This window comes from Akebia trifoliata, chromosome 4 (genome assembly GCF_017979445.1).
Source record: "Akebia trifoliata isolate Shusen 1 chromosome 4, ASM1797944v1, whole genome shotgun sequence".
NCBI lineage: Eukaryota > Viridiplantae > Streptophyta > Magnoliopsida > Ranunculales > Lardizabalaceae > Akebia > Akebia trifoliata.
In genome coordinates this window covers 21,309,428-21,334,525 of record NC_141378.1, presented here as the reverse complement: position 1 = coordinate 21,334,525, position 25,098 = coordinate 21,309,428, and the positions used below count along the sequence as shown (strand labels likewise).

At 35.6% G+C, this 25,098-nt stretch overlaps 1 protein-coding gene across 8 annotated transcripts in view; it reads right to left on the bottom strand.

The window, feature by feature from the left end:
- The window catches only part of LOC147404444 (kinesin-like protein KIN-5D), a 28,977-nt gene continuing 3,879 nt past the window's right edge, over nt 1–25,098 (bottom strand). For 5 of the 8 annotated variants that reach the window (XM_086440382.1, XM_086440383.1, XM_086440385.1 and 2 more), the window contains 14 exons: nt 22,544–22,701; nt 22,083–22,434; nt 21,858–21,975; nt 4,182–4,312; nt 4,047–4,097; nt 2,281–2,378; nt 2,022–2,178; nt 1,836–1,905; nt 1,569–1,627; nt 1,430–1,483; nt 1,256–1,336; nt 1,052–1,163; nt 546–656; nt 1–444 (listed from right to left, as the gene is read on the bottom strand). In XM_086440382.1, coding sequence (XP_086296508.1) covers nt 257–444; nt 546–656; nt 1,052–1,163; nt 1,256–1,336; nt 1,430–1,483; nt 1,569–1,627; nt 1,836–1,905; nt 2,022–2,178; nt 2,281–2,378; nt 4,047–4,097; nt 4,182–4,312; nt 21,858–21,975; nt 22,083–22,283 — 1,431 coding nt within the window. In that variant the 5' untranslated portion in view covers nt 22,284–22,434; nt 22,544–22,701 and the 3' untranslated portion in view covers nt 1–256. Of the gene's footprint in view, nt 657–1,051; nt 1,164–1,255; nt 1,337–1,429; nt 1,484–1,568; nt 1,628–1,835; nt 1,906–2,021; nt 2,179–2,280; nt 2,379–4,046; nt 4,098–4,181; nt 4,313–21,857; nt 21,976–22,082; nt 22,435–22,543; nt 22,702–25,098 lie in introns of all 8 variants that reach the window. The other 3 variants (XR_015177761.1, XM_086440387.1, XM_086440388.1) reach the window with 3 other exon arrangements.

The following is a 25,098-nucleotide window of genomic DNA, read 5'->3' as shown; positions in this document are numbered from 1 at the left end:
TTAATATACATGTAAACCTCTTTATTAAGATCAAAAATTCTGTCGAAGCTACAAATAACTGACAATAAAGCAGTATATGATATATATACAGCTATTTATGTCACACTCCTGATTTAATTTAGAACACAAAACACAAATCAAGTGTTCCTTTCGAACACCTGCCACACTTGATTCACCGTCGCCCCCGTCATGTTCTTCGGCAACACCACTGTAACATACAGCCTCATCACACCATCTACGTACTCCGCTTCATAATTTACATCTTACATCTGCTTTTGTGGAAACGAACGACTGCATATCTTCTTCCATTTCTTTTAATTGTTGTTCCTGCTGCATTATGGAAGCTGCAACAGTCTTTATGCAAGACCTCAAGTTGTTGAGTCAATTGCGACTGGAATTTCTGAACAAGAGTTCTGTTTCCATCTTCTATTTTATCCTTGCATTCTACACACCAATCACATTGCAAAAGTTTATAGGCAATCTTCATGCCTTGTTTTTTAGTATGATATACCCAACATTGTGTACTTCAAAACATGGACACAAACCAATTTTGGCAAACAATCCAGACACATCAGATGTTGCATTCTCTAGCTCTGATCGAAGCTCAAATGCCCGCTCCATGAGTGCTTTCTTTGAAAAATAAACAATAAATGTCACTGAGGGAGGAAAGACAGAGTGAGGACCAATACAAGATGGCAACTGTCCAACACCCCTAGCAAGATGGAAGCTATTTGAATTAAGGGTACTGGTTCAAACTATGTAAAGTAGATACAGATGTGATGAGTGTGAAAAACCAATGGAATGGTCAACATGTACTTAAAGCTAAACTAAGTTGTTAACTAAATGTTCCAATCGATTACAACCTTTTCAGGCACCCTTCATCCAATCCAAATAATGAGTGAGATAAAAATATCAATGCCAAAACATCTCAAAATATTTTTTTCCAAAATTCAAGCCTAACATGGAAGTTCTCGAAGGAAACAAAAAAGAAACACCATTTCATAAAACAATAAGGAAGGGTGCTGAAGGAAAGTGATGGAACTTTACTCACCTGATCTGAGGAGATTAAAGATTAAGAATTCCTTTTCTTTAATCGTTGAGTTGGCCTGTCTATATCTATCCTCTAGATCGAACAACGCATGTTCAGTGTTCTCGAGTTTTTTCTATGGACACATACATGCAACAGCAAAGACTTTAATTTCTTGCATTGAGGCAAAGCTTAAAAGGTCAGGAGAATGACTATACAACAAGTCACCTGAGACTTTTCAAGTTTTTCACTTAATTCTGCGGTCAACAGTTGCTGAGAGTTGTAAAGTTCTTGAAGTCCCATTACTTGCTGCTCACGATATACAATTAGCTGGTTAAATCTATACATATAGTAACCAAAAAGACAAATAAAAAAACCAAATACAGAGGTTGTGGATTGCACCTTGTCCTTGGACTCTAAATCAAGTTCCATGCGTTCTATTTTCTCAGACATAGCCTGGAGAACAAAGTTGAAATGTCCCTCTCATTAGGAACTTCGAGAGAGAATACATTAAAGATGAATTACATGGTAAGAATCAAACCTTCTTTTCAGCTTCTTCTTGTAGATAACGATCTCGTGGTATAGATGCCATTCTTCTCTCTTGCAGTATACACCACTGATTAGAAAACGTAAAGCATAATTGTATAAATGAGATCCTAGTTTTGATAAAACCTTACCTAAGCATTCAATTGCTTAAGAATAATTGTTAATTAAAGCACTTACATAATACTCTTTATAATTTGAGAGATAATCAAGAGAAAAGATCAAATGAAACTACAATCAATCACCCGAACTAGGAAGCACTCACCTTGCTTAAGGAGGTCAATCTCAGTGTACAAATCCTTGATCATCGCAGATTTCATCATCTTCTGATTAACCTGGAAATAGTGCGAATAGGTCAGAACAGTTGAGGTGGATCCAAGGAAAGACAGTTCAAGAGCAAAAAAGAAAGAATGGTACCACTACCAACCAATGCCAATCACAATAAACTGACCTCAGGCTTGTTCTTGATATTTTTAGCGCGGTATGCATAATCTAAGGTGTTGAGTGTCTCTTCCAAACAGTAAATAGAAGGGGATATAGTGGCAATTACGCACGTCTTTGTTTTCCCTCCCAAAGAATCCCTCAATAATCTTGTTAATTTGCTATCCCTGATGTCCAAGCAAAGTTCTTCTGTGACTCCTCATATTTTACTTTCGATAACATATCCAAGATGCCAATAGAAAAATGTGGAGGTGAAATCACAATCATACCTATATGGAACATGACCCGAATGCTCAACAAGTGCATTAATGACCCGGCCAAGTGTAAGCAAGCTTTTATTGATCTCTCCAGCTTCCCTTGCCCTCCCCTGTTCTCCGAACCAGCGAGGTCGACAAGATTAAGCTTTCCACACTTGATCATAAACTAGAATAAGATAAGTCATGGTATACACATTTTTTTATTCCTAAATTATGATATAAGAAAATAACTTCAGGTGAACCACATGAAGATAAAACCTTGAGTAAGATATCTCACTCACGTATATGATCCCTTAACTCATCATCTGAAATCTTGGTTCTTGCATAACCAAAAATGTGAAATTCACTTGGTTGTAGGACACGACACGTATAATCAACCATAAATTCACACAAATAGAGAATGTGAAGCACCAAAACCATGTAGTTTAGAGGAAAAAAAAAACAGAATGAATGAAAGCTTTGAGAACACAATTATGTCATATTTAAGCAAATTCAGCAACAATTTAAGGCATCAACCTGATCAAGACTATGTTTAAGCAATTGCATTACATAGGACTAATGCAAAATATATACATGAAAACAGACCTAATCGGCCTCAAACACCCACACATTATATCATGAAATCAGTCCCAAATAATAGCCTTTGGGGCTATTGTACCCTGAACAGTTTTCAAGGTTCAATTTTGTAAGCCACATGAGCTATGTCATTGTCTCTTTGATATTGCCAATACCTACCTTTGATTCTCTACTTATTTGTTGTCTATAATGTGTACTTTCAAATTAAATGGAACAATCATAGAAGCTAAACAAAAGTACTCTTACTCATCTAATGAAATGGGCATTATAGAAATAAGTATTTTATAAGAAAAACACTTTCCTTACCATCATCATGGAAACGCTCAGATTAAAAAAATGGGTAACATAAGGGCCTGACTCCGGCTTGGCTTGAGATGAATGAAACAGATGATGGGAAATAGGAGTTGAAGAAGAAATTGGTGAAGCATAAAGCTGCATGGGTGATGGGGGACCAAGTTCAATAAATTCAAGTATTTTTCGTTCAAAATGTCTCTGAAAGCTACATAGGTGTTAGTAATACTCTGCAATCTGTTGTATTGATTGGCTGTTTGCATATGCGCCCAATGAGATCAACTGGCAGGGTCAACATAGGCATTTTCGGAAAATATTGTAACTCTTGCACAAGAAAACTCTAAGTTGGTAAGACGTGTAGAGTGTTGTTCCCACGTCCTAAGTTCAAAACTCATCAGGAGAAGAGAAAGAAAATGGAAAATCAAACACACAGAAGCATCCAAATATATGAGAAAATTCGAGAAATTAAAGCATTCAAATAACACATAAAAAGAAAGAAAAAAAAATTGGTAGGTACATCATCCAAAAATTTCGACTACAGTAAATGCACTAGAAATTAAAATATCAATGCTTGCACTCCCAAATTTTTTGAACACAAGTAAATGCATTAGAAATTAAAATATCCGTGCTTGGACTCCCAAATGATCTCAATCAAATTAAAACAAACCAAGAACTAGGTACATGCCTAGTCACTTGCAATCCTGGAAGTTTGTCATGGAACCATCCATTTGAGTGACAAGCTCAACTCTAAAACTGTCATCACTATTACTTTAATAGCTTTGCATCTTTTCTAGATTTACTTATTTACAAAACATATATATTAGAGATAAAAGTTACACAATTTTTTTCATGACTTGGTGGTGTAAATTACAGTTAGGTCGATATAATGTCTACTTTCCACAATAACATACCTGTATGTCAGCAGCAGCTAAGAGGTGCTCGATTGAAGGCATGACTTCTGCCTGCAGAAAACTCCCAAATCCCAATATCAAACAAACTTCAAATATTGAGGAATAAACAATCCAAGAGTGCAGCTAGGTACCTACCTTTGGCTTGTGATATACAAAATGAAGTGAGCCAACCAATAGGTGGTCGAATAGTGTTAAGCACCGGTCCTGGCTAAATGCAATGAGAGGAACCTTGGCTAAATGCAATGTACAAGCCCACTCCCAAGATCCTATACAAATCAAAACCCACAATTCAGCTTGTAATGTAACAATTAGCCACATAAGTACAAGCATATAAATTTGAAGTTCTAGGCATGAACATGGGACACTAGACAACTCTAAAACTTCCTAGACATACAACTTCTGTCCACAATACAACAATTTAGGTCTTGTACAATACAATGAAGCATACATGGCATAGGTACTAAATCAAGTTCTAGCATGCAAGTCATGCTAACCTGCCACATGGATTCTTTCCAATATTCACGCCAAACATTTCCTTCCGTATCACGTCCAGATTTTTCTGAACCAAGCTCCTTATGAGCAAACTGGTCCGCAGCCTCCCAAAACTTATCTTCCCATTCGATGCTTTTGTCAGCACTAACTCCCCTAGTTAGTGTCCACCGGCAAACAATCCCATCAGGTCGTTGTTCGACCCGTCTCCTTCCACCACTTTGAGCCATCAGGTTTCACTCCTTGAGATAAACCTTCACCAACCTTATTAAGAGCCTCGGCTGCCTCTGCTGCATTTACTGAAAATGGCAATCCAATTTCATGTTTCTCACCCAAGTTAGGAAGCTCTATATTGGTATTAGAAACATCTGCTTTTTGAACTTCCACGAGTGACTGAAAAGGTGGAAGTGGAGGGTTGTGGCTTTCAATTGAGGTACTCTCAAAGGGAATCGGCAAAAAATCTAGGGACCGATCTTTCTCTGACACTGACTGGATTGGGTTTGGAGGTGCGGCTGTTCCTGCTGGTTTTAAGTTACTGATATCCTCTGAAGTTGTAGTACTATCCAGAGGAGGTGTCCACGACCAAAAATCAGGACCCAGTGTTGCTCCCCCCAAAGTTCCTGACGGAGGCACAAATACATCCCCATCAACAGCAAAGTGTAGCATGACCTAGGAAAAAATTCAGAAAAGTTGGCATGGACTAACTAGTAACAACTACAATGGCCCTGAATTCAGATAGGAACTCCACCATGATGAGAGAATTACCATTCAGCTCATGTTGATCATGATAAACATAAGAATTAACTACATCACATGTGGCACACGTAAGAGAGCAGTTTCCGCAAAATGAGTTGATGGTGAGAACCAGTTGGAGAGATCATGGTGGCCTGCACATTGTTTATTCTCAGATTGCTGATGTGTAGGAGCACACATAGCCATAGATGCTTTTCATTCATATATCTCAATGAAAAGCATCTATGGTTCCGTACATACATCCATGTCAGTAATGTGAGAATCAATGTCAAATTTAATGTTACTTCAGCACTTTCCTTCCAAAATTGCTTTATGTTAGTCAGAGTTTTTTCCTTTTATTTCTTTATGTTGATGAGTAGTGCAAGCATTTTAAAAAGGAAGTAGTTGTACTCCTTTAGAAATTACTCAAACCATGAATCAGATTTGAGACAATTCATTGTAGTTCACGAATGACAATAGAGGGCAGATGTCCATAGTTCAAGAATAAGAAAAAGGCATTGTGATGCTGAAAATACCTTAATTCCAACAGTTGAGCCTATGAGAGGGTTACAAAATGCAGTAGAGGCATGTTCATGAGAATGATAACAACATAACATGTTTTAGCAAAAGCTTCAAAAGGCGTAGTTAGTCTCAAAGGATTTACCACCATTGTTGGCTATATGAACAGGTATTATATACCAGTTAGTTACCTACCTACCGCAAATGTAAATTATGTTGCCAATTTAACAGCGTACCAATTTAACTATGTCGTGACCTAATTAAAACCTTCACATGGTCTTTATCTAACCTGGATAACATAGATCAATATTATCCAACAGCTAACACTAATAACACAATTCATCCCTCATGTACAAGAGAGAAATTGGAACAAGTGCAATTAATGATAATTAGTTCAGAGCCATTAAACAAACTAGAAGACAAATGAGTAAGAAAAATCTAAAGTTTTTCTGTCAAGTTTTTTCACCAGTTTAATGTTGATGAGATCTTCAATGTCACTATGTGCTCTTTCCGCTGTGACACCAACAATGAAATTAAAAATCTTTCAATCAATCAATGACACACTATACCAACTACTTGGGTTTAGCTTCATGAATACGTGGTCTATAGTCCACTGTAGTCCACTCACATCCTTTTTCACTCTTTTCCTCTCCTCGTCCTTTTAAGGCATATTCAATAGTATAAAGATATTTCAGATGAACCAATCCAACATCAGAGTCTCACAATCTGACCAAATACTAACAAACCAACCTAGACCTAATAGCACGAGTATATTTTTCATAAATTACATGATTTGAACCAAATATACTTAGAATTTCCCCCAAAACTACTGCTACACATTCAAGATGGAATCCAAAACACAAACATTCAATAAAAAATAATAATGCTGCAATTAAATACCAAATCAATCTTCAAAAACCTAATTTTATGATCAGATCTACAAATCACCATCATAAAATGAACCTTGATCGGGACAGATGATAGAGCTTGAGAGAGGTGGGATTCTGAAGGACGATAGACTGGTTCAACAGATCTGGCTTCGAGAGATTAGTTTAAGGCTCCAGTTAACCCTAGATATCATCTTCACTCCATCATTTTTGGTGAGAGATCGAGAGATCAGAAACAAAGTGAGATCGATCAAATAAGAGAGATGTGATCGAGGGAGACAAACACAGAGAGAGAGATTCTCACAATCGGGAGAACTTCTCACGAATTAGAAAGAGAGTGAAAGAGGTGGGAAAAAACACAGAAAAATATCTCAAAATCGAGAGGTTCTCACGAACCAGAGAGAGAGGGGAAAACGCATAAAAACCAGAGAAAGAGAGAGGGGGGGAAAACGCAGAGAAAAGAGTAACCAAAAAGAAAGAGAGAGAGAGAGAGAGAGAAGAAATGAGCCGGTGTTCTCTAAATTTCGTGTGCCTTGGCCGTCAAACTTTTGTATCTAAAATTCGTCGGGCCGAGCCCATCAATTTTTCTCTTCCATTTTCTAAGTTTTCACGTAGTGTTCGTCATTGTGGCATAGGCGTTGGGTAGACTATTGATAAGAAAATCCAATGTAGTTGCCTTGTCTGACTTCCATAGTGGGTAGATGGTCTATAAGTGTTGCACCTACAATTTGCAAAATGATACCTTAGTCATCTTAGATGCCTCAATAGATCAAGTAAAATTCTTGAGGGGTGTGTTATATTGTATCAAGGTCATTTATGGGCTACGAATAAATCTAAGTAGGTCCAAAATGTTTGGGGTAGGAGAGGTTCCAAAACTTCTTAAGTGGGCTACAATGTTTGGTTGCCAGAAGGATCACTTACCAACGAATTATCTTGGTTTTCTCTATTAGGAACAACACATAGGAAACAAGGCTATTTGGGAATCGATGGTTGAAAGGATAGAAAAAAAAAACATGCTCTTGGAAAAGCAGAATATCTGTCTAAGGGAGGGAAACTAACTCTGATTAAAGCACAATTACAAGCATTTTGATATACCACCTATATTTGTTCTCCATTCGTAGGTATGTCAAAGAGCGGTTAAAAAATTGATAAGAGAATTCCTGTGGAATGGCAAGTATGGGAAGAAGAAATTTCATTTAGCTAAGTTGAAGTTGGTTTGTGCTCTAAAAAAAGAAAGGGGTTTTGGGCATTGGATTTTTATGATCTCAAATTCGAATTTACTAAGGAAATGGTTGTGAAGGTTTGGGAAGGAATGATCAAGTCTTTGGAGAAGGGCGATTAAGAAAAAATATGAGGAGAAGTTAAATAGATGAGAGAGTAAGGAGGTTAAAAACACGGTAAAGGCTATAGCGGCGAATGAGCAGCGGAACCAGAATCCGTCGTTGTTGCCTCGATTGCTAAATTTAGCAGTGGATAGCCGGTTCCGCTGTTGTAGGTACTATCTTTAGCAGCGAATATAAATACCCACTGCCATTGGTCAATTTATTAACAAATAGAATATAATACATATAGCGACGGATATTAATCTCCACTCCTATAGGTCAATTTAAAAAAAAATTAAATATACTTGATCAAGATCTATAAAGTCATTTTTAGAACTCTAATTACATAGACTTTATCAGTAAATTATACACTAAACTCTATAATTGCATATAGTTCATTGTTAATCCATAATAATTCGTGTTTTTCCATTTAATTATGTAATTCGTAACTAATTACGGTTATTTATGTGTAATAGGAATTATTCGCAAAGTTTCAAATGAATTAAGAAAAACCGAAGTTACCACTATGTTTCAGGATCCAAATGAAGACCGTTGATCAAAAGTCAAGTCAATTGACTAAAACTTCACGACGGTGCCATGGTCAACTACGGCGGCGCGATCAACTAAGAAAGTCAAACCTCAAGATTTGTACTGAAGCTTGGCGGTTCGATACCATTCGCAGTAAATTATTTTTAGTATTTTATGTAAATATGGAAGGTCTTCATTTTCTTATTCTTGCGATTAGTGATTTATGTAAATTTGATAATTTGATTAGTATTTTATTTTCTTTCTTTTCTGAGTTTTATGAAAGTTGTAAGGAGGTTCCGCCGGTTTGAACTCAAGCAATAAAGATAACTTCTTTCTTCTATCTTTCTTTCTCTCTCTCTCCATGTTTCCTTTATTTTATTTTTGCTTTATTGTTCTTGCGATGACTATTGGCTAAATCTTCGATAGATCGGTTGAGGAAGTCTGAACAAGTTTTGTTAGTGTTTTACGATTCTCATAATGATTTAATAGTTTATTGTGATAGCATAGGTATTTATTATTAGGTTGAATATTAATTATTTTCAAAGTTTTGATGGTCTATTTCTTTGATAAGTTCAAAAAGATCCAACTAGAGAATAGTTAATGTTTACCTAATAATCTCAGCCTAAACTATTTCATACTTTTGACTTTTTGTTATATTATAACTGTTTAATTTTTCGATCCACAACATTAATTTTCTTTAGTGGATCGAGATAAATAGAGATTCAAAATTCACTGATAAAGCTTGTGAAGGTGGATCCAATTGATCTACACTTCTCTCTCATATTCTTAAGTTTATTCTATTTTAGTAGTTTACTTTAGATAAATCATCTCCTGCAAACTGTTTTTAAAAGTTTTCCGAAAACTTGAATTGGATTTGAAGAATTTACTTTGGATTAACGTTGTCTCTGTGGTTCGACCCTTGCTTGCCAAGGTTTTCTTTTGTTCTTTATTTTATCATCACCTACAGCTCGAACAAATTGGTGCCACTGCCGGGGACAACGGTGTAATCCAATATATTTTTTTTTAATCCGAAAATCTGATTCGATTTTCTGTTGATCAAAATTTTTATTTCAGAAAAATCCAAAAAAACTATTGTTGGATTCTTGAAGTTAACGCGAATAAAACCCTAAAATTTGAGTTAATTTCATAAAAAAAATTCTGCGTCGGCTAGATCAACTGTGGCACTGCGATCAAACCTTTAGATTCGCATTTCATATTTTTGCAGAATTTTTCTTCAGACTTCTAGATTTTAATGAACATATAATTTTTTTGGAATTCTAACTTTGATTTATCTTCTGTTTTTAGCCGAAGGAGTCGACGAGGAGCAACGTGGTTCAAAAATTTTATCTCACCACCCGGATCCGATTCTTTGATGAATAAACAGAAATTTATTTATTATTTTTTTTTGTTTAAAGTAGAACTACATTAGGATTTTCTTTTTAGAAGTTTTAAATTTATTTAATTTTCATTATTTCGAGAAGGCTCGGAGTGTAATAGAATTAAGGGAGGACGACAGTGGGACGTAACTATCTCGGCTCCTCGGGTTCGTACACCAAGTTTGGTGTCGGTGGCCCGAGTCGACTCAACTCGATCATAGCCCATCTAGAACGAGAGGTAGAACTCTAAACACCCACGTATCCCTTGCAAGTGGGTTTCTCTATTGAATTTGATTGAGTTTACTGCACACTTCCGATTGCACAATAGTAAAAAGGACACCCTTACGAGGCTGACACTAATAACATAAGAATCAGATTTCATCACCGCATTCTTGCCCTATTAGGAAATTAATTCACACAAACTCAAATTTAATTAAAATCTGATTAGATTTGACCATAGGTCCCATCGAGCTTAATAGGCAAAGCTAGCCTGAGCTGCACCAATTACACTTCTTGATTGAAGTCAGTGCCTAAGCGAAATCCTGCCCCGTTGTACCCTATTGTACGAAGGGGATAGACTACGTCTATTCTAGACGAAGAGGTGATTTAAGAGTACCCTTACTCAGCATCGTGCGCCACCTCTCATCTGGGGATTAAACTGGCTGATTTCGATTTCAGAGAACTGGTTGGAGGCTCAAGCTATTCCTTTGAAATAGTTAGGAGCTGTCTAGTCTAATAGGAATCCATCAAGCACGTGTGAAATTCCTCCCTATTATCTGTGTTCATCATTAGTGCATGTTAGGTAGAATATCTCAAAAGAATTCACTTGAACCATTCGATCTCTAGATCACAAGATCTCACCCACTTCAAAGGAAAAAGAGAGTTCGATTCCTCACCTATCTTTCAGCCACCTGAGATGGCTCAACCAATTGCCCCAAACATCGAGGAAGATCAACGAACTCTTAACGAGTTATTCGCACCCACTACAGCCACTCCCCCTCCTGTATTGTCTTGCTAGCAACTAATGTGGCACAATTCGAAATTAGGGCAGCCACTATCAATATACTCCCTAAGTTTCATGGGTTCGAGAGTGAACTACCTTATAACCATTTGAACAAATTTCTAACCATATGTCAAACCTTTCGAAATGGTCACCTCGATGATGAAAATGTCAAATTAAGGTTGTTCCCTCTACCTCTAGAAGATCATGCAGCAGCATGGTTGAACTCGATCACTACTTGGGATGAGTTATCCCGTAAATTCATGACTAAGTTCTTTCCAATGGCAAAAACAGAACAAATCAAAAATTCCATTAGGAACTTCAAGGGTAAACCTGATGAAAAATTTTCCCAAACCTGGGAAAAATTTAATGACCTGCTTGTAAAATATCCACATCATGGGATTAATAAAGTCCAACTGGTCAATTTCTTCTATTGTGGTCTTACAACAGCACAACGTATCCTTTTGGAGTCTATGCACAAAGGAAAATTCATGAATCAGACTCTAAATTGAACTTACGATTTCCTCGCAGAATTCGCTGAAAATGCTCGAAACTGGAGCACCAATTTAGGAGACTTTGGTAGGAGTGACTTTGGAACCAATTGAAAGTGCCCTCGATCCGCGGGGTGCACGGATCCACTTTTGACCCTTGAGATTTGGGAGTCGCCACCTGGTTATTACGGTCTAGGAACCAAACTGACTCTAAAAAAGGTAAATATTACTAATCTACGAAAGAAAAAAAGGGTCCGGGGATCACGTTACGGGGTTGGAAGGTGTTAGGCACCAACCTCGTCCGGCAAACGTCGATCTCTACTAATTCCCAAATAACCAACATCGCTAAAAGACCTAAGTAATAGTTAAAAAGTTGAGAAATCTATACATTTCCGAAAACAATGTTCTCGTTCCCTCAGATCTGACAGAGTAACTCCTTGTACAGAATTCCTTGCTTCGGTCTGTCTCCGGATCTGATTTCTGATCTCCGAGGCAAGGTATCCCTTCCTTAGATCTGGATTCTTCGGATTTGTTTATGAATTTTATGGGTGTTTTTGAAGGGCTTTTAGATGTTTTTTAGGCTAAAATCGAAGTATGGGTGTTAGGTACGGACTTGGGACTTCAAAACTAGGGTTTATGACAGGCTTGGGGGACTTTTTGACCTACTTCTCTTAGGGTTTATTATTTGATACAAAAATTGGGTATGAGGACCCCTATTTATAGATTTTTTTTAAGGGTTGATTGAAATAGAATTAGTGTTTGATTAGAATTCTTTTAGTTAGAGTTGTATTTTAATTAGAACTGTTTTAGGTAGAGTTATATTTTAGTTAGAACTGTTTTAGGTAGAATTATATTTTAGTTAGAACTCTATTACATAGAGTTATCATTTAATTAGAACTCTATTAGGATTTTGACTTTTGGTCTTATTTGATTGACTTTAAGATTTTGACTTTAGTCTTAATTGATTGACTTTAATACCTTGACTTTAGTCTTACTTAATTGACTTTAATTTTGACTTTAGTCTTGCTTGATTGACTTTAATACCTTGACTTTAGTCTTGCTTGACTGACTTTAATTTTTTGGAGAACCCCCCTCTATTATATATTTAATTCTTTGGACCCCCAAATGGAGGGGTCCTTAAAGAAATATCTTGCGAACCCTCAACAATTTTGCCTAAAAGCCTGATTGATCGATTTCTTTGGTTCAAAATTTTAAATTAATTTCATTAATATTTCACTTTAATTATTTAATGTTTTATTTATTAATTTTGAAAATTTTAATTATGAAAATTGTGAAATTACCATTATAGAGGAAACAATGATTAAGAAATGTCTGCTAGATCTAGGGGCCAATGTGAATCTTCTATCATTTTCTATCTACAAACAACTAGGTTTGGTTGAACTCAAACCTACAGATATCATTCTCAATTTGGCAGACAGTTCAGTCAAGATTCTCAAAGGAATAGTGGAGGATGTAGTAATTAAGGTTAAAGACTTCTATTTTGTCATTGATTTTGTGGTACTTGACACTGAACCCGTCATAAATCCAGACAATCATGTTCCAGTAATCTTGGGTTGACCATTCTTAGCTACATCTGATGTTGTGATCAGATGCAGAAACGAGATCATGACCTTAGCATTTGGAGACATGAAAGTAAAATTGAATGTCTTTTACAACAAGTGTCAATCCATTAATATGGATGATATGGAGGAGGTCAATATGATTGATACATTGGTCAGCAGAACATTCTAGGAAGCGGAGAACATTGATCCGCTAGAAGAATACTTAGGTCAATTTGACCTCGAGTTTGATGAAGAACAGTCCATCAAGGAGGTAAATGCCCTCCTAGAATCCGTCCCCGAGATAGAATTCGCAATTTGGCAACCTAAAATAGAGAGTCTCCCCACACTTCATCCCAACCTTCAGTTGAAGAGACTCCTAAACCTGAACTCAAACAGTTGCCTAACACGCTGAAATATGCATTCTTAGGGAAGGTCGAAACCTTCCCTGTAATCATATCACCTGACTTAGAAAAGTCCCAAGAAGAGCAGTTATTAGAAGTCCTTCGAGAACATAAGGAAGCTATTGGTTGGACCATAGCTGCTATCAAGGCATCAGTCCCTCTGTGGTTATGCACCAAATATACATCGAGGATAACTACAAACCATCGAGAGAATCACAAAGGAGATTGAATCCGATCTTACAAGAGGTTTTTCGAGGAGAAGTCCTCTAATTGTTAGATGTAGGTATTATATACCCCATCTCAGACAGTAAATGGGTAAGTCTTGTTCAAGTGCTCCCAAAGAAATTCGGTGTCATCGTTGTGACCAACAAAGACAATGAACTAGTACCAACTCGTAATCAAATTGGGTGGTGAGTTTGTATAGACTACAGGAAATTGAACTCTATGACACGAAAAGATCACTTCCCTCTCACATTCATAAATCAAATGCTCGAACGCCTAGCTAGACATGCTTACTACTACTTTATTGATGGATATTCTAGGTACAATCAAATCCCGATTGCCCCTGAAGATCAAGAAAAAACAACTTTCACATGTCCCTTCGGGACTTTTGCCTATCGACGCATGCCATTTGGGCTTTGTAATGCTCCTGCAACTTTTCAACGATGTATGTTGAGCATTTTCTCTGATATGGTCGAAAAAATTCTTGAAGTCTTCATGGATGACTTTTCAGTCTTCGGAGCTAGCTTTGACAATTGCCTACATCACTTATAGTTAGTCTTAACTAGATGTCATGAAAAGAATCTAGTGTTAAACTGGGAGAAGTGTCATTTCATAGTCACTTCCGAATTTGTTTTGGGACACATCATATCCCACTAGGGAATTGAGGTAGATAAGGCAAAAATTGACCTTATCGCTAATCTACCTCCCCCTAAAACTATGAAGAAAGTTTGTTCTTTCCTAGGGCATACAGGTTTTTACAAGCGCTTCATTAAGGATTTTAAAAAGATTTCCAAACCTCTATGCGACTTATTATCCAGAGATGCAAACTTTGAACTCTCTATCACCTGTCTAAATGCTTTTGACAAACTCAAAACTGAGTTGACAACAGCACCTATCATCCAACCACCAAACTGGAATTTGCCCTTTGAGGTGATGTATGATGTTTTAGACTATGCAATAGGTGTTGTACTAAGACAACGAGTTGACAAACTCCCCCATGTTATCCAGTATGCGAGTAAAACGTTAAACGATGTCCAACTTAACTGTTCAACAACTGAAAAAGAGCTGCTAGCAGTAGTCTTTGCTCTGGAAAAATTTCGCTCCTATTTAATAGGATCCAAGGTGATAATCTTCACTGATTATGCAGCGCTGAAATATCTTCTTTCCAAGAAGGATGCAAAAGCAAGGTTAATCCGATGGGTTCTTTTACTACAAGAATTTGATCTGGAAATTCGAGATAAGAAAGTATGCGAGAATGTGGTTGCCGATCATTTATCCAGACTGGTAGTTGAAACAAGTTCTGACTGCCTTCCAATCTCTAAGAACTTTCCAGATGAACAACTGATGTCTATCTCCAATATGGATACACCTTGGTACGCTGACATTGTCAATTACCTGGTGATTAGACAAACACTGACCTCATGGAAGAAACAAGAGCAACTTAGATTTCTCGCCCAAGCTAAATGGTTATTTTGGAATGACCTGTACTTATTTAAGTACTCCCCAGATTAAATAATTTGTTGGTGTATTTCTGTCCATGATCAGAAACATATACTCGATTTCTACCACAACCACGCCTGTAGTGGACACTTTGGAGGGAAGAAAACAGCAGCAAAGGTGTTGTAATGTGACTTTTACTGGCCAACATTTTTTCGTGATGCCCACATCTTCGCTAAATGGTGTGATCGACGCCAACATTTAGGAAAGATTAACCGAAGGAATGAAATGCCTCAACAACCCATTTTGATCATTGAAATTTTCGATGTTTGGGGCATTGATTTCATGGGACCCTTTCCCATTTCGCATGGATTCCAATTTATTTTAGTCACGGTCGATTACGTATCTAAATGGGTAGAAACAACAGCCTGTCGGACCAACGATCACAAAGTCGTTGTCAACTTCCTTAAAAACACCGTATTTGCTCATTTCGGTATCCCAAGGGCAATCATTAGCGATGGAGGTAAGCATTTTTGTAATCGAATTTTTGAAAGTCTCATGCGTAAATACACTATCACTCACAAGGTCACCACTCTATATTACCCTCAAACGAGTGGATAGGTCGAAATCTCCAATCACGAAGTCAAGATCATTCTTGAAAAAATAGTCAATCCCTCACGAAAGGATTGGGTTTTGCAATTAAATGACGCATTGTGGGCATATCGGATTGCTTTCAAAACTCCGATTGGCATGTCCCCCTATCGTCTCATATTTGGAAAAGCCTATCATCTCCTAGTAGAACTCGAACACCGTGCATATTGGGCTATAAAACATCTTAACTTTCATCTCGTCAAAGTAGGAGAGCACAAAAAGCTTCAACTCTCTAAGTTAGAAGAACTGCGTAATGATGCATACGATAATGCTCGACTATACAAGGAGCGTACAAAGGCCTAGCATGACAAATACATTCCAAGAAAGTCCTTCCATATAGGTCAACAGGTATTACTCTATAATTCCCGCTTTCACATATTTGTCGAAAAATTGAAATCTCGATGGACAGGACCCTTTGTGGTCCATAAAATTAATTCCTATGGCAACATTGAGATACTCAATACAACGGATGGTAGTATTTTTCAAGTCAATGGTCAATGACTCAAGCCATTTCTCACACTACCACCCAAAAAAAAAAGATTCATATCTGAGGAATCCTGTGTATCAAGATTAGCTTCATGTCATTGTTTGGCTGACAACAATAAACTTAGCGCTGCTTGGGAGGCAACCCATGTGTTTTTATTTGTTTGTTTTTAGTAGTATAGTTAAGATTTCCTTTTTTAGATTAGAATGTTTTTAATTAGGCTATTTTTCAAATATTAGGTAGGATTTCTTTTATGCAATAATTGCTTTGGAAATTATTATTGTTATAACTTTCACTTTTTTTAGATTAGTTATAACAAAAGTTTGCACATTAACGCCAAAATTGATTCAGGTGTGATCTAACATTTCTCTTTTTTTCCTTATTTCTTGCATATTGAGGACAATATGTCATTTAGGTTTAGGGGTATTAGGTTAGCTCACTGAAAGCGCCCTCGATCCGCGGGGTGCGCGGATCCGCTTTTGACCCTTGAGGTTTGGGAGTCGCCACCTAGTTATTATGGTCTAGGAACCAAACTGACTCTAAAACGGATAATGAACTAATCTACTATAGAAAATCTGAATCTGGGGATCATGTTACGGGGTTGGAAGGTGTTAGGCACCAACCCCGCCCGGCCATTGCCGGTCTCTACTTATCCCAAATAAATCTACATCGCTAATGACAAACCTAGATTAAAAAATAATGAAAAATCTTACCTTCGATCTGCAAAAGTGATATTCCCTCAGATCTGGTGAAAACGACTCCTTGTACCGTATTCCTGACTTCGTTCTATCTTCGGATCTGATTTCTGATCTTCGAGGTAAGGTATCTCCTTCTTGGATCTGGGTGCTTCGAATTTGTTGTGGATTTTTGGGATGTTTTTTAGAGGTTTTTGGGTGTTTTTTAGGCTAAAATCGGAGTAGGAGTGTTAGGGAAGGAGTTGGGGCTCCAAAATTAGGGTTTTTGGGAGGTTGTGGAGGCTTCTTCACCTACTTTTTTAGGGTTTTTTCTTTGATACGAAAATAGGGTGTGGAGGCTCCTATTTATAAAGTTTTTAGAAGCATTAGGGTTTGATTAGGGTTTTGACTTAGTCTTTAGGGTTTTAGGGTTTTGACTTTAGTCTTATGAGATTGACTTGATTAGTTTAGATTAGGGTTTTGATTTAGGGTTTTGACCTTAGTCTTATGAGATTGACTTGATTAGTTTAGATTAGGGTTTTGACTTTAATCTTATGAGATTGACTTTAATACTTGACTTTAGTCTTACTTAATTGACTTTAATTTTGACTTTAGTCTTATTTGATTGACTTTAATATCTTGACTTTAGTCTTGCTTGATTGACTTTAAATTTTTGGAGAACCCCCCTCTATTATATCTTTGATTCTTTGGACTCCCAAATGGAGGGGTCCTTAAAGAAATATCTTGCGAACCCTCAACAATTTTGCTTAAAACCTGATTGATAAATTTTTTGGTTTAAATTTTAATAATTAATTTTATTAATGTTTCACTTTACATTATTTAATGATTTATTTTTTAATTTTGAAATTTTTAATTATTAAGATTGTGAAATTACCATTTTGCCCTCGGAGAGGATTTTTTACGTTTTAAGTCATTTTTCAATGTTCCAGGATGTTTTGGAATCAGTTTTTCATAAGGAATTCAATGGGAATGTTGGTTTTTGTCATTTATGAAGTTTTTTTTATGAAATGGTCGTGAACTTTATGAGGGGTATTTTCGTAATTTTACCAAATTTTGTGAAAATTGACGAAGTGGTTTACTTGGTTTCGATTTGTTATTTTATGTGTTTGAGTGGGTTTTCCTAAGCGTAATGTAGGCTCTAAGGTTGTTTTGATGTTAGGGGTATTTTGATAATTTGGTCATTTTTAGTGATTTTTATCGTGAAGCTTCTTTTTGGTTTGCAAGATGATGATTTCTATGTTTCTGGGGTCGTATTTACCTAGCGTAGCGTGGTTTCTAAGTTTTGTCAGTTCGAGATACCTCATCCGGATTTCTGAAACATATCTGGTAACAAAATGAAGTATTGGAATAAACATCCATCATTGGGAACCTTTGCGATCGGGTTGACGAGTTGATTAATCAGGAGAGTGCAAAAATGGGGTGTCTACACTCACAATTGCATTGTATTTTATTGATAGTTTAGTTTCATATTTACTTCACTGCTAGTTTAGTTTCATGTTTTCAGAAACAAAAAAATTGAAAAAAAATTTTATTTAGCACTTTTAAAATATTTTCTTCAAACTTTTTCTATGTACTGTTTACATATGAATTTCAAATTTCAGGCTTATGTCTTAATTTTTTATCATAAGTTTTTGTTGATATTCCTTATAAAGAAAAATCAAAAGAATATTTTTAAAAAATTCATGACACTTCTAATTGAGTAAAAATAAGATTTTATGGAACAAGTGTTGACCCTCTTCTCTATCTAGGATGTTAGGGGAAACCGAATCTAGTGAGCTATGACTTCCTTGTTCTTTGGTTGGCTGGTTAGAAGAAAAACAGAACTAGAGATAATATGACTTAGACAGCAACCATAGGATTAGACTGGGTACCTTGAAAATGGCTACCTGTTTTTTGTAAAAAGAATACCAGAAAAGTGGTGAAGTTGAGAAAAGAAAAAAAGTAAAAATATATAATAAAAATACTTGAGCTAAAAAAGTGCAAAAAGGAAAAGAGTCGAATGTGGAAAAATAAAGTAGTCAATAGGGTGAAAGTCGTCAATAGTAAAAACATGAGTAAACTGGAATATCATCGATAAAACCCCTTAGAGGTATTAAAGTAAACATCCACACCTCTCAAAATCCTAGACAGGATGCTTAGTTTTGAGTTAGAACTGAGAAAGAACCGACAATTCTTAATAGTTAGGAGGTGAAATCTTGTTCCTACAAAAGATATTTTTTAAAGAAAAATCAAAAAAATTGCACGAGCACTTAAGTTATGTTTGAAATTTTCTAAACTGAGGAGTGAAAACTAGAACTTTGCTTAAACGTATGGACCTTTGACTGATTTGTGAAATATCATTATGTTTACCTTACATACATTGAGTTTGACTTTGATATTTTTATAAAGTGTTAGAATTTTGTGGGTATATTTACTGCAAACCCTCACAAGTCAAACTCGTCCACTAGGATTAACCTAGGGGTTTAAGGGCTTGCTGCATTCGCTAAATGCAGTCGTGTAACCTACGAAAGTTGTTTGTGACTTAGTTTTAATTTATTTTTACTCGAGACTAGCAAAATCTAGGTTCGGGGTGTGATCAAGGTCTAGAAAGTCGTTTCTAGAACCCTAATTACATAGACTTTATCAATAAATTATACGCGAAACCCACTAATTACATATATTTCATTATTAGTCCATAATAATTCGTGTTTTCCATTTAATTATGTAATTCGGTACTAATTACGATTATTTACGCGTAACAAGAATTATTCGTAAAGTTTCAAGATGAATCAGGAAAAACTGAAGTTAACACTATGATCCGGGATCCAAAAGAAGACCGTAGATCAAAAGTCAAATCAATTGATTAAAACTTCACGGCTGCGCCATGGTCAACTGCGGTGGCACGGTCAATTAAGAAAGTCAAACCTCAAGATTTGTATTGAAACTTGGCGGCTGGATACCATTCGCAGTAGATTATTTTTAGTATTTTATGTAAATGCGGAAAGTCTCCGAAATCTTAATTTCAATAGAAAACCCTAATCTGGTCTCTCTATAAATAGAAGACCAGACCTAGAGTTGAAGGGAGATGAAAGGGAGAGTTAGTTTGAGGATAGATTTCAGAGAATTAGATTAGTGTTTTATTTTCTTTCTTTTCTGAGTTTTATGAAAGTTGTAAGGAGGCTCCGTTGGTTTGAAGTCAAGCAATAAAGATAACTTCTTTCGTCCATCTTTCTTTTCTCTCCATGTTTCCTTTATTTTATTTTTGCTTTATTGTTCTTACAATAATTATTGGTTAAATCTTCGGTAGATCGATTGAAGAAGCCTGAGTAAGTTTTGTTAGTGTTTTACGATTCTAATAATGATTTAATAGTTTATTGTGATAACATAGGTATTTATTATTAAGTTGAATATTAATTATTTTTAAAGTTTTGATGGTCTCTTTCTTTGATAAGTTCAAGAAGATCCATGCTCTACAGAGAATAGTTAATGTTTACCTAATAATCTCGACCTAAACTATTTCATACTTTTGATTTTTATTTATATTATAACTGTTTAATTTTTCGATCCACAAACATTAGTTTTGTTTAGTGGATCGAGATAAATAGAGAATCAGAATTCACTGATAAAGCTTGTGAAGGTAGATCCAATTGATCTACACTTCTCTCTCATATTCTTAAGTTTATTCTATTTTAGTAGTTTATTTTAAATAAATCATCTCCTGCAAACTATTTTTAAAGTTTTTCGAAAACTTGAATTGGATTTGAAGAAATTTACTTTGGATTAACGTTGTCTCTGTGGTTCGACCCCTTGCTTGCCAAGGTTTTCTTTTGTTCTTTATTTTATCATCATCTACAGCTCGAACAATACTACATATAGTGGCAGATATTAAGATCCGCTACAATAATTCAATTTTTAACAAATAAAATATACCACATATAGCAGCGGATAAGAAAATCCGCTGCAATAGGTCAATTGTTAATAAATAAAAATATACTACATTTAGTGGCGGATATTAATATCTGCAGCAATAGGTCTATTTTTAATTAATAAAATATACTACATGTAACGGCAACTATTAATATCCGCTGCAATAGGTCTATTTTTAAAAATGAAAAATGGGGGTATCTGCACCTCCGTCTGACCTCCCACATTCTCATATATATCTGTAATAAGAGTGAAAGTAAAGATATATGGCTAAAAAGTTCAGAATGGGTTGATTTTTTGTGAGGATGGAGATAATCCCATGAAAAGTGGTTACAAACTAATGATAAAAATTGACGGTCCATGATTCTTCAACTTATAAAATAGGGTTAGAAATTTCAGAATGGGCTGATTTTTTTGTGATGATGATTTTGTCACTATAGAGATCATCTCACAAAAAACCAGGCCATTCTGAAACTTTTAGCCTATATAGGACAACACTTTGTCTAGAAGTTTGTCTATGGAAACTAATCATATATTATACAAGTATAACAAATTCACATTTTCACATTCCAAAGTTTGACATCCAAATAAAAAGTCCAAATTCATTAAAATTGAAACAAATAAATTGTTTCTTTCAAAATGTGAACTTTCAATCCTTCAAATCGAAAGCAAAACCCCGAGACTTTAGTGGGGAAAAAAAAGATTAAATACCTTATCATTGCATTCTTTCACATTTCTTCGAACACAGAAATGGAAACATACAGAACAAAAACATTCATAGTGTTCCAAAACATTTCTTCGAACACAGAAATGGAAACATATAGAATAAAAACATTCATAGTGTTCCAAAACATTCACTTTAGACTGTAACCGCACCTAAGTGCCTTGTCCCAGGATAAAAATAAAAATAATGGATAATACCGTCCGGAAGGGTTTCCCAGGTCATGTCCCCTCCTCTTCTAATCAAAAAGGAGGGGAATGAGCCCACCAAAAAAAAAAACACACATGCAGGAAAAAACATATACACCATAGGGAGGGAAGAATGAAAATTCATTCATGTGCTTCTCAATAGCAATCCAATAAAAAAAATAGCCAAGGTTAAAAAAAAACACCGTGACATAGCATGGAGCAATTGTAGCTAGTCGAAAGTCGCCAGTCCACGTTCTCTCCAATAGGTGAGTGCACAAAAGTGGCAGCTAAAGCATTCACCTTCCGCTCGCTGCTGACTCTCTGAATTCATGTTGTTCAACAAACAATATCAGAAAAGGAATGCACTAAGGAGAAAATCAAAAAAAAAAAAAAGAGACAAATATAAGGATATTATGTTGCAAACAAACCTGTGCAAGTGAACCTTTTGGAGCATATAAGCCATTAAATCTCAATGAAACATCATGATGGGTGCTAAGATGATAAAACTTGGTGGTGACATGAAATTGTTCAAATCTACTACAAAGAATCTCAGTCTGGTTGTTGTTGATGATTCTGGCAGCATCCTGACCGTTAGAGATGTTTACCACGAATTGTACCATATTCTGCATACCCTTTCTTGAAGAAAAATTCAAATCCTCATTAGGCTGATAACTCAGTAACTTATTAATTGCCTGTCATTCTTAATTTGTTAGTCTTTCCTTTGTCAACTATGATCCCTCAGAATCATTCCTGTCAGAGTCATCTTCAGAGGAAGTACGCCTGAGATTTAAAAAAGCATCTGAAATAAGTTGTCTAAAATAAATATAACTACAAGCAGAATGCTCGGAGAAGAAGCAAAGAAGAAATGTATACAAGAAATGGAAATGACCTTTGAAGCCTTGAAGAAGAAGATTCAATTTCAAGAGAAGAGAAGAAGCTTGCGTTCCCACGAACCATCTAAAAGAAAATCAGCTTTTCTTTGTATGACTCCTCTGCTGAGCTGCTTCCTTTGATTTTACAGATTCAACTTTCTCATATGCAAGCAACCTAAATAAAACACACTCCACAAGCTAAATGTCAGAGGTCTAGACAGATTGCACTATAAACGATCACTATAAACATACCAAGGAAAAAAAAAGAAAAAAAATTAAACCATAAAACAGAAGTATGGAACAAATGGGCGAACCCAGCACATACTGAGTAAGTTTAGTACATGTCAAAAAATTTTGATTTATAATCTGTATGACACATTACTAAGATTGTTTGACATGTCAAGAAATTTCTATTGAAGTTATTTAGTTGGTCTTTACCTGTGTTGGTGGTGTTGTTTCATGTTTTTTTTTTGCTAGTTGTATTGAAGTAATTGTCTCTTTGGTTGGAATGTAGTAAATGTTGATCACAACTGTCCATCATATAGTAAATCTTTGGTGGCAGCATTCCAAATCGTCTTCATCTTCATTTGAAGCTTAGTCCAAGTCTTCATACATTCTGTTGTTAAGGATACTGAGGATCTACTTTTGTGATTAATCTTCCACGATCAAAATTATTGTTGGTTGGGCAACTCAAGGTCTACTTTTGTGATGTTCTCTCTAAAGTTGTGACTTTCTGCTTGTAAGTTTATCTAAATGGCTTGAAGATTGAAGATTCATATGTTGTTTCCATTTCATCGACATATCTAATGTCAGTGGAGTACAGGGTAACATGATACCCATCCATTCCCTATAACGAGGTTAAGGTAAAGATCCAAGTTCTATTGAATCTCTCTATGTAGAAGTAGCTCCTATACTATATATTCAGGCTTATTCTTTTGTTTTTTTAACTCAACCCTCATTAGACATTTGTTTGTTGAAGCCTTTTTGCCACCTTTTCTCCCCATAAAAAAGCCTTGGGTTGTTCTGGTAATACATTGCTTTCTAAGTAGTTAATCAACTCAACCTACCAAGTTCTCTATTTAGCATCTATTGTTAATGTTATTTTGGTTGTTGGCATTCAGAAAATTTTACATACTGCTTTTTGTTTTTTTTTTTTTGAGATACCTCCCTCAAATTAGGGCCTCCACAAATTGAACTACAGAAATACCCCTAAAATAAAATTACAAAATTAACACGAATTAACAGAAAGATTTTATAGACTACTTTTTTGAGATATCACCCAACCATGAGTGATTTAACACAAATTGTACCATAGAGGAACCATCACAACGTGACCCACAGAACTATTATCATCAATAAGCAAAAACAAAAACAAAAAAATGGCTCACATTAATTTCAACTTCAGTTTCTACAAGATAACACAACCTTGGAACATTTTTTTAGCAAATAAATCTGATTAGAGCATCCCCATTACCTCATCTCAACTATGAAAAAATAAATCTAATTCATGATTCAAATCATCTCATAATTGGTGTTATTGAGCCCATGTCTAAAAAATCCTCAAATTTTAAAAGTTTTAGCAAAAAAATGGACTCTTTTGCTATTTTTTCAAATGCTCCTATGCATAGTTGTGGGTCATATGGGTCTTCTAGGTTGTAATCATTGCAGGAGGGGTTTTAGGTGGTGATGTTTTGACAAATGGTGGCCCGCCAACTGAACTGTCCTTTTGACAACTGGTTGGTGAGTTTTAAATTTAAATGGTATGTTTCTTGGAGACTAGTGTACCTAATTTAAATTAACAACAGCATTGCAACAATGTGGGGATTATGCAGCAAAACTGAGGATCAAAGGAGAAAAGCTTTCTTTGTTCATCAGTTGGATTTATTAACCATCGGTAGAACATAAATGCTGCCCCAACTACCGAGGAAAGGGAGAGCATTGCTAGGAAACCAAAATGAGAAACATCATTTGCAATTATTGCAACTCCACGATTTTGTATTGGGAAACTAGCCCCAAACAACAGTGTTAGATGATAAAAATAAGTAATTTCCATGTCTATGAGATGGAAAACTCTAATCTGTACATGGAAACTCCAAGAAAGATTTCTTCCTTCAATGGTGTAAAATCAGCTTAAAGGAACTTCATCAACCAAAGCCAGATCCTTCGCTAGCTTCATGGATAGCAAGAAGCAAGAAAAGGGGTCTAAATTTACTTTCTTTCCAAATCCCCAAAAAAGAGAAAACATATCAAAGATTGGAGCAGTAAATGTCATATTAATTTAAACGAATACATTACTGATTGAACTCGAAGAATGAGGTATGATAATTATAAAATATATATATATATATATATATATATATAGATATATATATATATATATATATATATATATATATATAAATAAAAAAATAAAAAAAACAGAACCTACCTTAGTATAAGATATAGAAGTTTTTCCAGTTTTCTCAGTGGAAAGTTAAAAAGATGAAACTTAGTATATTTTTCTTGAAGATCACAGAGATTGACATTAGAGATATTTGTGAAGGCTCTAAGAAGACAAGAGGAAGGCCAAAAA